The sequence below is a fragment of the Solea senegalensis genome, linkage group LG1, assembly GCF_019176455.1.
Source record: "Solea senegalensis isolate Sse05_10M linkage group LG1, IFAPA_SoseM_1, whole genome shotgun sequence".
Lineage (NCBI taxonomy): Eukaryota > Metazoa > Chordata > Actinopteri > Pleuronectiformes > Soleidae > Solea > Solea senegalensis.
The window spans coordinates 9,486,651-9,501,800 of NC_058021.1; the positions used below are offsets into that span (position 1 = coordinate 9,486,651).

General features: G+C 40.9%; 3 protein-coding genes across 7 annotated transcripts in view; 2 read left to right on the forward strand and 1 right to left on the reverse strand.

Annotated features, from left to right (window-relative positions):
• Positions 1-3,161, forward strand: part of pde4ca (phosphodiesterase 4C, cAMP-specific a) — a 51,757-nt gene extending 48,596 nt beyond the window's left edge. For all 5 annotated transcript variants that reach the window (XM_044029600.1, XM_044029592.1, XM_044029609.1 and 2 more), the window contains one exon: positions 6-3,161. In XM_044029600.1, coding sequence (XP_043885535.1) covers positions 6-494 — 489 coding nt within the window. In that variant the 3' untranslated portion in view covers positions 495-3,161. The remainder of the gene's footprint in view (positions 1-5) is intronic.
• Positions 3,162-4,965: 1,804 nt separating this feature from the next.
• Positions 4,966-12,856, forward strand: LOC122770549 (ras-related protein Rab-3A-like). Its single transcript, XM_044027470.1, has 5 exons — positions 4,966-5,059; positions 7,096-7,320; positions 8,477-8,595; positions 9,017-9,141; positions 10,315-12,856. Exons 2-5 carry the CDS (start codon positions 7,096-7,098, stop codon positions 10,503-10,505), a joined length of 660 nt encoding a protein of 219 aa, XP_043883405.1. The 5' UTR covers positions 4,966-5,059; the 3' UTR covers positions 10,506-12,856.
• A 280-nt stretch (positions 12,857-13,136) lies between these two features.
• Positions 13,137-15,150, reverse strand: LOC122770543 (transcription factor jun-D-like). Its single transcript, XM_044027457.1, has one exon. It carries the CDS (start codon positions 14,877-14,879, stop codon positions 13,932-13,934), a length of 948 nt encoding a protein of 315 aa, XP_043883392.1. The 5' UTR covers positions 14,880-15,150; the 3' UTR covers positions 13,137-13,931.

Genomic DNA, 15,150 nt, shown 5'->3' on the forward strand with positions numbered 1-15,150 from the left:
TCCAGGTGGGTTTCATTGACTACATTGTTCATCCTTTATGGGAGACGTGGGCTGACCTTGTCCACCCAGACGCTCAGGAGATCCTGGACACATTAGAGGACAACAGAGAGTGGTATCAGAGCATGATCCCCCACAGCCCTTCACCCTCACCAGAGGGACAGGAGGAAGAGGAGGAGGAGGAGGAGGAAGCCCCAGCAAGTGAAGCTTCAGCACCTGGTTCCACTTCCACTGATAAGTTTCAGTTTGACTTGACCTTGGAAGAAGAGGGAGAGTCAGATACAGAGAATCCACCTGAGGACGAAGGTAGCTGCACTCGCAGGAGGGAGCCGGAGTTTTCCAGATCTGGTTCTGCTAAGACTCGCCGATTCCCCAAGATGCTAGCCACTGATTCAGACAGGACGTTTTCTTTAGACTCTGAAAAAGATATGGCAGAAGAAAGAGAAACTGACCAGGAAGAGGTCTCTGCGGTAGCACGGATGAGACTTGGCACATAGCACAATTTAAAAGATCTTCTTTTGGCCTTTTATGTTTATTTGTCTTGGTTTTGGTGCCTGCTCCTTTGTCACTGCACCTTCTCCTGCTCCAGACCAACACCACCACCTTTGGTTTCTGTGGACAGGGTGACAGCCTGGGGTTGTGGAGCAAGGAAGTTTGGGCAGGTGTTGAGAATGTCTGCAGTTTTACATGGCAGTCACTTGCACTGGAGAGAGACAAACTGACTCAGAGAGGACAGGGAGCCAACGTTCTGACCGGTCCTTTGTGTTCTGTGTCTTTCAGTCAGACTTATAAAAAAGGATGAGATGTTTATTTTAGCACCAGCCATCCCAAGATCCACTACACAGAAAGTACCGTCTTCCTTTTGTGGAGTAATTGTGAAGAAAGTGAGGAAGAGGTGAATGATTGTGGAAACGCAACAAAGTCTTGTAAAACGTCTTGCCAAGCTTGCAGTTGTATGGGGACCTTGCTAATCTACCTGTCTTTTTTATTTTGTCATATTCTGTTGTCTATTATTTAGGTCTGTACGCCACAAAAAAAGGAAGATTTAAGGCAGTGTAGGAAAAGTAATGTCACAAAGAAGCTGTGTATAATTGTATGCAGTACACTTTAAAGGTAGCAGACATTATGACACTGTTGTTACACATGCGGAAAGTTTATTACTTGGATATGGTTGCAATGAATGGGCCTGCAGTACATATTAGAATTTTCACTTCGGGCTCCAGGCTTATTAAACAATTATAATGTCAGCAGCAGGACTGAGCTGGGGTCAGCGCGGTGTCGTGCAGTCATAGAATTACATCTAAAACAAGATGGGCTGTGCATACAGTGCCCCCAAGTGTCGGCAAGAGGAACTTCTGGAGTTGGAGGCAAATAACTGCTCAGCAAAAATGAAGCGAACACCTAAATCACACATAACATCTTAAAATTTAACATGACATCTATTTCTGGAAACCCAAAGCACCAACCAGCTGAATTCTAGAGCACAAAGAAAATCTAAGGCTGTGATGATTAAGTGTGTGCTTCATATTTTTTTTAGGAGTGTTTAGCATAGCCCTATATGGAAAACACATTGGAAGGTGTGCTTAACTGCACTGGACTACCCGAAATATCACTTTAGTCTCAGCTTTGTTGTTCTTTAATTATCTTTTTTTTGTGTATGCTAATAATTTTTGCTTTAAATCCTGAATATTTGGCACCCATTTTATCAGTTTGCCTTCAAGTTTAGCATTTTACCGTTCATTGCCAGCCCTCATTGTGGTTTGTCAGGGCTCGAGCCAAAACATGAACTCGTTGGAGGCAGTTGACTGAGAAACAGTTTGTCACTGAATGTGAAGCAGCCAGTACAAACATCATGCAAAAAAAAGACACTACCTATCCAGAACCATGATTGTTGCCACATAATGTGACAAACACAGGGTGCCCCCCCCCCGACTGAAATAGTGATTCTGGTGAATTTCCAGACTGATACTGACAGTGTAGTAGAAGCACGAGTGTTGCACAGAGGGACGTTCCTATCACTGTAACTGTAAAAACCCAGCAGATGACTCAGAGACAGTTTCCTGTGCCACATTTTTTTCCTCATCTTTGTCCTCTCATTGATCGATATTTTGATCTGCGCAGTGACATAATCAATGACAAAACAAGTGCCAAGCAAGCATGATACAACCCGTACTGTACTTTCCATTTTGCCACTGGCTACTTTCCATTAGTGACTGATAAAGTTGGTTGATTGTAGCCAATCTGACCCGTGTGTGTCTCTCTTCCTGTTCAAACAGAAACTTAAACCGATGTCTTAAAACAGTGACATGTTTTCTATGTGTGTGAATGACTGGGTTAACATTTTTGATGTATTTACAAAGAAAGAAAAAATCCAAAGCACTTTCTATGGAACTTTTTCCAGTTCTGCACTTCTGGTACAGTTGAACATGTACAATGTGACTGTTTTACTGTTTTTCTGTTGGCAAATGGCCTGGTAATTGAGTTAAAATGCACAGCCTGGACCACTACAGCTCTTAAAGTTTGGTTTTTGGAGGCACTTATTTTCTGTCTTCTTTTTTTTTTAAATAACTGTATAAAAAGCTCTTCTGAAGTGCATAACATTGGCTGTGGGATTCAGATCATAGCAGGAGTATATGGAATACTTACAAAACCTAGCCTGTGGAGAAACTGATTTTTATTTTGTAAATCAGAAAAGAAAAAGAAAAAACATTACTGGTCGTAGATAAGTTCGCTGATATGCTGGATTAAAACCTGTGCAATCCTTTCTGTGGCTATAAACAGCACCAAACAGACCAACACTTAAAGATGCCTTTAACATTAAGGACTATTTAACAACAGCTTCATCAGCAGCGCAACAAATGAAGATTCTGTCTGTCCTCTGCCTGTCACTAATGGTATGATTTTGTACATTGTTCGTCATAGTGAATTATGCTCAGTTTATTTATTATATTTCTATTTTATCTGTCAGAAACAAAGGAGGGGAAGACTTTTAGTCTGAGATTTTGTGCTTGTGTGTAGCTTGATGTGTGAGATGTCAAACCAGGACAGATTTCGACTATTACTCAGCCTTTTTCCTTTTCATTTAATGTCATTATGAGTGCAAGTAAGGTTATACATACGCAAACATTCTTCATTTTCTGAAATGGATGACATCTCTCCTTGTACTCCCCGTTTCTGCTGATCTGGTCAGATAGTCAGCATGCTGATCTGAGATGTTTTTCGTGAATAGTTAAGGTAATTTTATCATACAGCTTCAACTGTCATCGCAGATCACTATTTGTTTTAGATTTCTGTGAATATGGGCCATGAACGGAGACTGCAGCTTTGACAATCCGACCTCTGCTGTTTAACTTCGGGTGTGTTCGCCCTCTCCAACTAGAACTGTATGCCTTGCCAATAAAAGAAAATCTTTTCACTCTTTCATGTTTTGTCCTCTGTTTTTTATGACAAAACTCCTTTTTGTAGTATATAATTCTATTCTGTGGGCCACTTAGTTTTGTGTAGTTTTCATCATTTAATTTCATAGGTCACAGTCTCCAAGATAATGCTAATTCAAGTTTAAATTTACTCCACCTAATCTGGCAATTTTACATGTACATTTACTTATTGTAACATCCTTGTTAGCATCTTAAACATGTACTTCACAAATAAACCTGGGATTAAATTGTGTAAATGTTAAAATCAACAGAAACAATTTTTGTATGATTAAGTCCTGTTTGTTGTATTTGTTCATGCAAAATAACATATTCGAACATATAACATATTAGAACATGTTTTTCTATTTGAGGTAAATATTTGACATTTCCATATGTTTAACGAATGCTTTTGTAAACATCGCTCTAGAACTGGCTGATAAATACAAGCATTAAGCATTGTTTCTTATCTTATCAGTGATACCAAATTAAAGCCCTTTGAACAACTTATAACAGCATTCTTGTATTTAGTTCCTCATTCTCGTCATATTTATTTGCATTCTTTTTTTGCATTTCATCTACATGTGATAATATCTAGAAATTAAAGCTGGAAGCAGTATCGCGTGGGCTGTCGCCCTGTCAACCGGTGGTGCATGTGATGTTTTGAGCTGGTTGGTCATTGTACAGCAAAGTTACAGGCCACTTCCTGTTTCATGGCAAATGGTTGAAATTTGCCAGAATTTCCGTTGGTTACCGTGGCCACGCCCCTTTTGAGCCTGCAAGACCTTTTGCTAACTTTTAGTCTAGTATAAATTGACATATTTTTATGTTAGTATGATTAATGAGCTCAGAAGTGTTGGATCATTTACGAAACATTTAAATTGCCAAGATGGACGCCAAATTTAAAACTGAGTTGAGGCCATGGTTCAAATAGACATTTTTTCTTGGTCTTGGGCTGTGGCATGTTTCCACCACGTTTTTTGGAATTTGTTGCAACTTCGTGTTGGCTTTATCCTACCGGGTTATGGTTTCACCTTTGGGGGCGATACTGAGCCATTTTGCACCACTTTTTCAGCAGTTGGGATTTGCGTGCCTCAAAAATGCGATGCAGGAGTTTCAATAGGTCCCTGCACCACTGTTTGACCTCTGGTTTAAAAACAATTAAAAACAATTAACATGAGATCCCAGAGGAATAAGTAACTTTTACTTTGAGTAAATGTTTTACTTTAACTTGTGCACATTTTTAGACCAGTACTTTTACTTTACTTGTATCAAAATAGTGGTACTTTTACTTGAGTAGAATATTTCTGTACTCTTTCCACCTCTGCTAAATATATATTGTTATATTTGTATAGCCCGCAACCCTCTTGTGGAGAAAAAAGCGGTAGAAGATGGATAAATGGAGATGTTTACTGTATATAGTTTGTGGCTTTGTTAAGCTGGCTTTGATAAACTGCATCTCCCTATCGTCGGTGGGTTTGGGGCGGGGTTTGTTTGAAGAGCAGCCTCTCCTCCGTGATTGGTCAGTCCTCCTATCAGTCATTCTCATGCCGTGGCCGTCAATCTAGAGGCGCACGAGCAATTGCAGGTGCAAAGCTGAGTGCTACTGCAACCGAGGAAGGAGGATAAAACAACGTACACATTTCAAGGTAAAAACCTGCGCTTATGCGTCACTGTTTTGCTGTGTTCGGTCTAACAGTAGCAGCGCATCACATATCTTTAATGTTTTGCTGATGAGCTCCGGGATTAAGACTGAAAATGAAGCCGTTAATAAGGAAGAGTAACCTTCATTTGACATAGCTGGGATGCTTAGCTAGCTGCCGCCGCTGCTGCTGGTGCCACAATTTATTTAATACTTGTAACGGTGCGCCGCGTTCGAGGTAAAGATAACCACGCTATAGTGTAATAATAATGGTGCATTCTTATATTTATTGCTTAGGCCGGCGCTTGGATTTTGTTTTAGGCGTAACGACACAATGACACCACACCTTGTCCTGCTTTTTCCCCCAGGTTTTCCTGCTGCTAACATTAGTCAGAATATCCACTATTGGCAAACGACGCTACATAAGTGGATTGATGGTTGAAGGTTCAGGTCGTTCATATTACATTAGAAGCATAGTGGTGTGAAGTACTATTTAATTTAAGTGTTTTTTCTTCTAAATACACATGGCCTAAGCGAATTCTTCCCAACCATATGGCCATTAATAACAGCCTGACTAGCTTAGCTGTCTCCCTGCCCTGCCTTGATATGATGGCTACGTGTAGCTGATGCTTAGCCGGCTGCTAAGCTCCGCTTTCTTCTGTGCGTTGGGTATATACCCATATGCATGTGTGTATACGTATCTTTACATATATATAGATATAGATATAGATATATACATATATATTGGTCGCTTGTTCGACCAGTATTATTGACATGAAGTGGAATCACTCTAGGCTGTGAGTGAGCATGAACTATTTGTATTGACACAGCCTCGTAGCAAAACGGTTTTATATTCAGTGATAATAAAAATTCAGAGCCGGTCTTGTTTCTGTCGAAAAATGCTGCCTTACTGCCAGTTAATTTATAACTCTCACCTTGTTATGACATCTTTATTTGTGTGTTTTGGCTTACAAACCGAGATAAATGTAGTGTAATAATATGAGCGTGTTTTGATCCATTACTTTACTGTTGTTGCCACTAGTAAGGTTACCATTGAAAATGTATTTAAATTTTACAAAAATTAAACAAATAAAAATGCTGCTAAACATGTTAGTGCAGTATGTTGCAGCTGAATGTCCCTCACCTCAACCTAAGCCCTCATTTAACCTCAAAACTAGAAATATGTTTTTTAGTTTAGTCCATTGTGGACTATTTAGATTAATCAACTATTAAAAAAAAACAAAAAGTTGTGTATGTATGTGTTCTGTTTCCCCCCTTCAGATTTGTGTAACATCTCACTCTGTGGCACAATGCAACAGTTTTTCTGCATAATGTTATCTCATTGTTTAACAGTTTTGCCTACAGCTGTTTAAGATCTTTGGGGTTCAGAGCTGTTAATGTCTGTGTTATGTCAGGCAGAGAATCTCTAAATCTGCTGTGTCAGTCGAAACTAGTCTCAGACAATTTTGTTTGATCTTTTTTTTTTTTCGCTGTGCTTGCACTTTCCTTCTTTCGTGCCTGTTGAATGTGGTTATGGTTGATCTGATGAAGATTTCACTGTCAATCAACAAAGTCGATCTAATAAAGCATGTTTATTCAGATCCTAAAATAGGACAGCGACCATCATTTTCACCATATATCTTCACCAAGCAAACACTACGTGTAGCAGTCAAATATTCCTCATACAATATCAGGAATGCGTGTCATAAATACAGTACCTGCACAATTTTATTAAGTAAAATACAAAGTGTCTACATATGTTGTGTTTTAGTGACAGTAGTTTGTGGTGGTGGTGTTGTAATGAGTTACACCTTGTTGTGTTGTAATCACTGAACAATTGTGTTGTACTCTGAGGTTTTTTAAAAGGAAGACTGTAGTAGGCCTATACACAGTATGTCATCATCATTTTGAGGGAAAACCATGAAGACTTTTTGTGCCACTGCTGTAAGGCATTACTTGTATTTGCTCCAGCCTGGGTAAATAAGAGCATTGTTTCTTTAAACATCTTGTAACTGACACTGTGTGATCTCTGTCCTTGCATAGATGGCGTCTGCAAATGCCACATACGGACAGAAGGAGACCTCGGACCAGAACTTTGATTACATGTTTAAAATCCTCATCATCGGCAACAGCAGCGTAGGAAAGACATCCTTCCTTTTCCGCTATGCAGATGACTCCTTCACACCAGCCTTTGTCAGTACAGTGGGCATTGACTTTAAGGTCAAGACCATATACAGGAACGACAAGAGGATAAAGCTGCAGATCTGGGTGAGGAAGTTGAGCATGGTTTAACACATTTAACTGACTTTAACTGTCCTGTCTGGTGTCAGGGCCTTCAAACTTCAATCCGTTAATAAAGTGTACTGAAATTCAGATGCAAGTATTAAGAAATGATATAAGGCTGCATCTAATGATTATTTACATAAACCATTTCTTCTTCTTTTTTAAAGACATTAGCCAAAATGTTCCATTACTCTTTAAATCTATAGAAATTAGTATATCTATTCAAGGTAACAACTCATTTCATTATGGTGGTCTTTTAATGATGTCATCCACTTTTAATGTTGCCATCAGAATGTTCACTATGAACAAGGACATTAAGTTCTAGTTAGTCTGTTGTTGTCTTGTGTTTTTTTTTTTTTTATTGTGTGTATTTGTCCCTAATGGATCGTGGCTACTCTTTGCCATTCACTGCACATGCTTTTGTTATAGTTTTGATTGAGAGACACCTAGCACCAGAAATTGCACACTGTGTTTAAATAGGCATTTTACTCTTTAAAAAATGTCTGTTGCACTGTAAAGCAACAGTAACTAGACAATGACTTACAATGAGTAATCTTAAAGCCTGCAAAAAACAAGATCCGATTAACCAGAGTGGAGTCACATCTTCATACGAATACGTGTTCTTCGTGCTGCTGCCGCATCACATCGACAGCTGTGACTAAAGCAGTCTCTGTTATCATGTATCTCTAACAACTCCCAGCTGTGAAACTGGCCTATTCATTCTCCAGAGTCACTTCATCTGTGTGTAATAGCAATACCCTTGAAGTGTACTTAACATGAGCCATAAAGTCTGACCCTTGGACCAATTGCTTATTACATGCAACACCAGAGGAATACCTAATGCTCATGGGAGTTTGGTGGAATGTTAAACCAATCATCAAGAGGAACATACACAGCCTTTAATTGTTTGCAGGTGAAAGTTATTTACACTGAAAGATGCAAAACCTACCCACACATGATTGTGTTTTTGTCGTGCTTCTTACTACATGGACATAACCATCCATGGTCATGAGTCCTTGTTCCTAAGATCAGCATTCCTGTTTTTTTTTGTGTATGTTTTCATGTGAATGTCAAACTCATATATCATTATTCCCGTAATACTGTGTTTAATTGAATGAACACTTCATGTGTCTTTGTGTAGGACACTGCTGGCCAGGAACGCTACAGGACTATCACCACAGCTTATTACAGAGGAGCAATGGGCTTCATACTCATGTATGACATCACTAACGAGGAATCCTTCAATGCTGTGCAAGACTGGTGAGGGTCAAACTTAGTATGCATGTCTTGTGTGTATGGAGACAAGAAATCGCAGATCTACAGTCTTAAAGTCTTTAACTTTGTTGGACTTTCTTGTGGTTAGAACCACATTTTCCTACAGCTTAATTTCTGAGGTCGGAAGTTGCAGGCACTGGACACAGGTGTGGCCAGAAGGTCACACAGTTCACTTGATCCTATAGTGTAGCCTTTGAGAGAAAAGACAAATAAATAATGTAACTAGGGCTGTAACGATTATTAGATTAATTGATTACTCAACTATTAGGCTCCAACACATTTTAAATCTATCACACAGTGAATATTGTACTGAACCATGACTCCAAAATATCACAATTCTTTGAATTTTGTTAGGGTGCTCAACCCTAGCATGTAGCTGACCACCCTGTTCTGTTACTGCCTACAGGTCAACTCAGATCAAGACATACTCATGGGACAATGCTCAGGTGCTCCTGGTGGGAAACAAGTGTGACATGGAGGATGAACGAGTTGTGGCTCCAGAGAGAGGTCGACAGCTGTCAGAACAGCTGGGTGAGTCAGCTGGTCAGAGACGACTGGACACTACAACTGTGGATCTATATGGTTTAGTGAAAATTAGGGACCGGTTCCTCATTGGTCATTATTGAGGTATGAATAAGCGTCTGGATAAACCGTGCTTTGTTGTGTTGTTTAAGCCAATAGACTGTAACCTAGGTGACGCCTCTGTGACATCAGCTGTTTTTTTTATCCCTCATTTACTGTATTAATGGAGACAAGGTTGTGACTGCAGCCTGACTGACATTGTCTCTGGGATTATAGAGCACATAAATTAGCGATTTTAAAGGTGATGCTAACAGCGTCATGAGTTGGTAACTTCACATTTAACCATAGCGAGTGTTACCTTCAGCCTTCTATCAGTGGCCTGATGCCAGCAGCTTTCTTGTTTGTCCAGATGCTTTTTTTGATACCTCATTACTGACCAGTGAGGAATCCCCGTTTATAATGATTATTTAAATAAATTCAATTATTATAATAAATCAGTAAATTATGATCATCAAAAAGATATAACTTGAGAGTGAAAAGACTCAGCTTAGTGTCAGGCATTTTAGCCGTGTTTCCACCGAACGGTTCAGTGTGGTACGTCATTTTTTGAGTTTTTTCCCAAAAAAATGTCCCCAACCGTTCCATTTTTCAGTGCCCTTCCCTTCAGGATCTGGACCCAGGACAGTCAGCTGATTGGGCAATAGAAAAGCATCACTGCCTTGCAACCGGTGTTTCTTCAAGACCCAGACTCTATTCACATACAAAACTCAATGTCTTTTTGGGACAAACAGCCACAAACTGAGCAGAAAAAAAACAAGCTGCTCCATTGCTGTCCATTCCGTTCAGTGACATTTTTCATTGTTGTCGCACCGGTACAACGTCACACTACGTATCTCACTGCCGCCTACCAAGTAAAGGTACTATTCTCAGTCGAAACACAAGCTTGACAGAGAGAGGGCTTTCCCACTCCAAACCGTACCATACTGTACCATGATGGAAACAAGCTATTTGACTGTCATTGGACGCAGTATCAAAGCCCCACTTACTTAGAGATCAATTTCATTCAGAAATACTCAACATGAATCTTGTATCAGAGATGTGTCCTAACATTACTACTTCACTGAATCAGCTTCACACAGGATCAACAACTGTAACGACTCCCTGTGTTGTCCTTCTCATCAGGTTTTGAGTACTTTGAAGCAAGTGCCAAAGATAACATTAATGTGAAGCAGACGTTCGAGCGGCTGGTGGACATCATCTGTGAGAGGATGGCCGAGAGCCTGGACAACAACGACCCCACTGTTACCGGAGCTAAACAGGGGCCACAGCTTAACGAGCAGCCTCAAAGGCCCCATCAGGATTGTGCTTGCTAAACACAACTTCACACACTTGACTGCTGTCCTGAAATCCACACTTATCTCACGCTTTCTCTTTCATACATACATACACACAGTACATACATACATACATACATACATACATACACACACTTATGTATCACAAACTAACACTGCCATACAGAGTCACTCAACCTGACTGCTTTCATTCTCCACCCTGCTCACTACACCACGTCCACAAGAGCCAGCTTTTTCCCCTCGAGCCAGCTGTTTTTATTCAAGATGTCGTTCACATTTGTTTTTGTTCATTACATGTGTGACGCAGGAGATATGCGATGGAGGTCGTGTAGTCAATGGGGTGAGGAATGTACAACAAAGGTGTCAACAATCCCAAATTTCCATTTTGTTTTGTTTTCAAAATCATACATATACACATATATACACAACGCTGAGGCTGCATCATTCCTTCTGCAATTGGGGTTTACTTGTTAAAGGTTGTGCAGGGAAAGATATTCTCCTCCACCTCGAGGTCCCACTCAGCACTAATGCCTCAAACCTAAATGGATAACAAACATTTGCCGTTGTTTAACTTGTAGTCCCATTGAGAACATACTTTTGTTGCTGTGGATAGAGTTGATGTTTCTTTATAATTGTTTTTGTGTGGGTTGTTTTTTTTGGTTTTGAGCATGTCTCATTCTTCCCAGTGTTGAGTTTTTACAGATAATCGTGGTCCAAGTTTGTCGTTCGAACAGGGTCAGTTTTGAAAGTTTACGTTTAATTTTAGGTACAAGTGCGAGAATAGCAAAAGTCATGTATATCGTCGTGGGCCCCTGTTAGTGAGAGGGCGGCAGTGTCTGCTTCAGGGGCTATAGATTAATTTTTTTTTTTTTTAAACTTTTGTTACTATTTTTAAGACAAAATATAAACCATAAGGGATGTATTTCATTACACAGCGGAGAGTGTATAAAAGTTATAAATGAATAGATATGCATTTTAAAATGCATATATAATAAAAAGAAACATATAACTAACATATTATTATACCATTTGAATGATTTAGGGACATTGGATTTCTACCTGTCTCTTACTGAGAGGTGCATGTTGTTGTGTTTTAACATGTGATGGTTGACTGGATGGCTGTGTGATTTACTGGCTGAATTTAAAACCCACCTGTCTGATAGTTTCAGTACCAAGTGGCGCTAAGGGGCTTCACATGATAAGCCCATTGCCCCCTTCTCTTTGTATTAACTTATATTCACTGCATACAGTTTGCACCATGCATTCACTAGAGAGGCATGAGATTCAGTGAGAGCACTGCTTCGCCATCACCTTCCACCTAGTTTCTTATAATGTGTAATTTTAGAGGATGTTTTCATATTTATTTTCTGGGGGAACATGATATTTTAAAGCACGCTAAATTTCAGAATGTAACTTTTATTTCCCTCTCTTCGATGCTATGGTTAGGGATTTGTCTGCTTGTGTACAAATTTGTGTCTGTAAATCAGTTCAAAGACGTCCCGTGGCAACATCTGAATTATTTCAAAATAGATCTTATTTATTTTGTATTATTTATAACCTAATTTATTTTTAAGATAGTATTCTTTACTAGATTATGCGTTGCTATCAGCACTTGGATTTTTAATGAGCTGTTCAATCGTATTCAGTTGCTTAAACTGAATAGTTTTTGTGTTTACAGTACAAGTACAACATTTAATTTGCTTCCTCAAGAGGAAAATCAAACATTCCAGTGTGACAGCCTCTTATCACATCCACACAGTTCTGGTGGGAAGTCTGTTTGTCTTTTGATACGAGTTATGTAACTTTCAAGACTTGGTAGTGTAGGAGCTGACGCGCACAGCAATAGCAGTTGTTTCTCCCCACACCCAAATATTTAGCAACGTACAACCCTGCTGAAGGTTTGTCACATACTGTACTGTACGTGGGTGTGTGAAGGCAGACTTAATAATAATAATAATAACTCTTCTTTCCAAAGAATCTCCATGATAAGTTGATGATAAGGAGCCAAAAGAAAGAGTTTGTTACACACACTGTACAGTGCTTTATAGCGTCAAAAGGGGAGAAATGGTTTTGGGGGTAATCTGAATATTCTGAACACTTCATTAAACAAAGTGACGATTCTTACATTGCATTTGGCTGTTGATTTTTGTTATTTAAATTATGTTTTGCTACTGCTGTGATCTCGCAGATGGCTGGGAAAAACACATCGATCCTGTTCAACTCCTTCTCTTTTCTCCCTCTCTGTCATAAACTCTGTAAATAGGAATTTTTCTGACCGTCGGGTATTAGTTGTGTGAATTGTGCTGTAACTCTGTAATGCCAGATTTGCTATAAATGAGGAATCAATAAACAAAAGTCTAAATGCTGGAGTTTTATGTTGGTTCAACAATCACTCAAAGGGCAGCACATTTATAGGAAGAGCATGTGATATTTCAGAAATTGTTCAGAAGGTTTATTGTGCCCACCAGAGGGCATGATATTACTATAATGTCCTGTTTTCTGCCCATTGAGAAGCTGACCATCTATGGTTTGGTTCATCTCCTGTACTGCTCTTAATGCAACTCTCACAATATCGTCTGTGCATGAAAAGAGGTTTAAAGTAATAAGTAAAGCAAAGCAAGCAGTGCCTCTTAGTAACAAAACATAAGCTTTAGTAATGTAGTGAATTTAATAAATGTCAGCTAGAGACTTGAATGTCCATTACATATGGATACACATGGTTATTCAGTACAGGTACACATACATTCATGGTCGTCTTGTGACCGAAGAACTACACAGCAGCCACCATAATTAAAAAAAATAAAATACAATGGTAACTGTACACAAAATGCAACAAGACATGCAGAGTTTAAATTTCTTTTTTGCAAAATAAAGGAGGAACGACTACAAATAAGACCATATTTAAAATAAGAAATGTTTTAGAAAATAAAAAATATTTATATTTTGTCATTGTTAAGTGCTTGTAAACAAGTAAGGCATTATATTACACGGTGGGTGACAGCACTTGGTGACACCCTGGTGTTTGGTTTCTCTCCTGCTCAGATTGTCCAGCTTACACACAGATATATGCCATCCTACACCAGGTCAGAGCAGTTGTTTTCTTTTTGTTTGTTTTTTGGCTACATGACTTCACAACACATGAAGACATTTAAGTTTGCTGCATAGCACTGCCAGACTTCCACGAGTCTGAGGAGGCTGCACCACGTTCATGCTGCTGATGGAGCTGTCACTCTCCAGGTGACAGACGTGCAGCTCTCATCTTGTCCTGGTCACCTCAGTACAGTGCAATGCCAATTACAGCCTTACACGTGCAGGACACATTCTCAGTGGCCTCACATTAGGGTCTCTGTAGAGGATTTTAGGTTATAAAAGGCAAAATGATCCTTGAAACACGTCCTCGAAACATGTTCATATAGCGCCCGCGAAGAGCACCACAACTGGGGTTTAATAAGCCTGGACCTGGTTTGGTAAAAGCTGACACCCACTGCTGACATGGTTCATCACTTTCTGCTTCAGCTGGGCCACCTGCTCTCTGAGGACACTGGCTGTGGAGGCCAGCTCTGTATTCTGTGTTTTCAGGTTCTTGACCTTGTCCTCCAGTCTGGAGATCCGCTCCAGTTTTCTCTTGCGGCATTTGGACGCGGCTATCCTGTTCCGCAGCTTTTTCCTCTCCGCCTTGATGCGCTCCTGGTTGTCCATGTCGATGGGAGACAGTGGCGGACTGTCACCGAAGCTCTGCATGTCCGGTACGGTCTGCGGCTCGTCCTTCACCACACCGGCGGACTGGAGTCGTGACAGCGCAGCCGCAGCGGCCGCCTGCTGCTGAGCGCTGGCCAGATGAGACGGAGGCGGCGGGAAGGGGATGGTGTCCGTGGAGTAGTTGATGGTGGTGGCTCCGAGCGGACTCGCCGCATAACCGGTCAAAGTAGTGTACACGGGCAGGTCTGAGGTCTGGAGCCCGACGGGTCCGACTGCGTTAGAAGAAGCGAGCAGCTCCAGTCTGTCCACGGAGACGCAGCCCGCCTCGCTCAGCTGGTTCTGCTTGTGAAGATCCTCCAGCGCTTTCACGAAACCCTCGGCGAACTCTTGCTCGTCGCTGGCGGACTTCGGGTAGAGGAACTGGGAGGAAGGGTTCGTGTTAGCGGTGTTGGCGGTGACCAGGCCGTTGGACTGGATGATCAGGCGCTCCAGGTCCGGAGAGGTTAGTTTCAAGAGTGCCAAGTCTGGAGAGTTGAGGAGTCCGTCGGTGTCTCGGAGCGGGTTGGATTTGAGCTCGGAGTTCTGGTCGTCCAGGTTCAGATTGACTTCCTTCTTCATCATCGTGTTGTGGGAAAAGGTGCTGGAAACCCTCGGAGTGTTCACCTCGCTGCCTGGGTAGAGGGTTGTTTCCATTCTACACCCTCACTTGAGGGAGTGTTGAGCGTTACGCATTAACGTTTGTTGACCAGACGCGTCCAAACATGAGGAAATCAGCTGATCCTTGTTGTCTTGTGTCCCTGCTCACTGATATCCTTCGTGTGAGTGTGTGTATAATATCCGCCTCTCTGTCAGGCGACCACTTCAGCGGCTGTTGTGGCTGAGGATCTCTGCTATGTCTCTCCTCAGCGCGCGGCTGATATTGTCTTTTCCCAATGGCACGACTGCTATGCGCAGCGCCAGACCT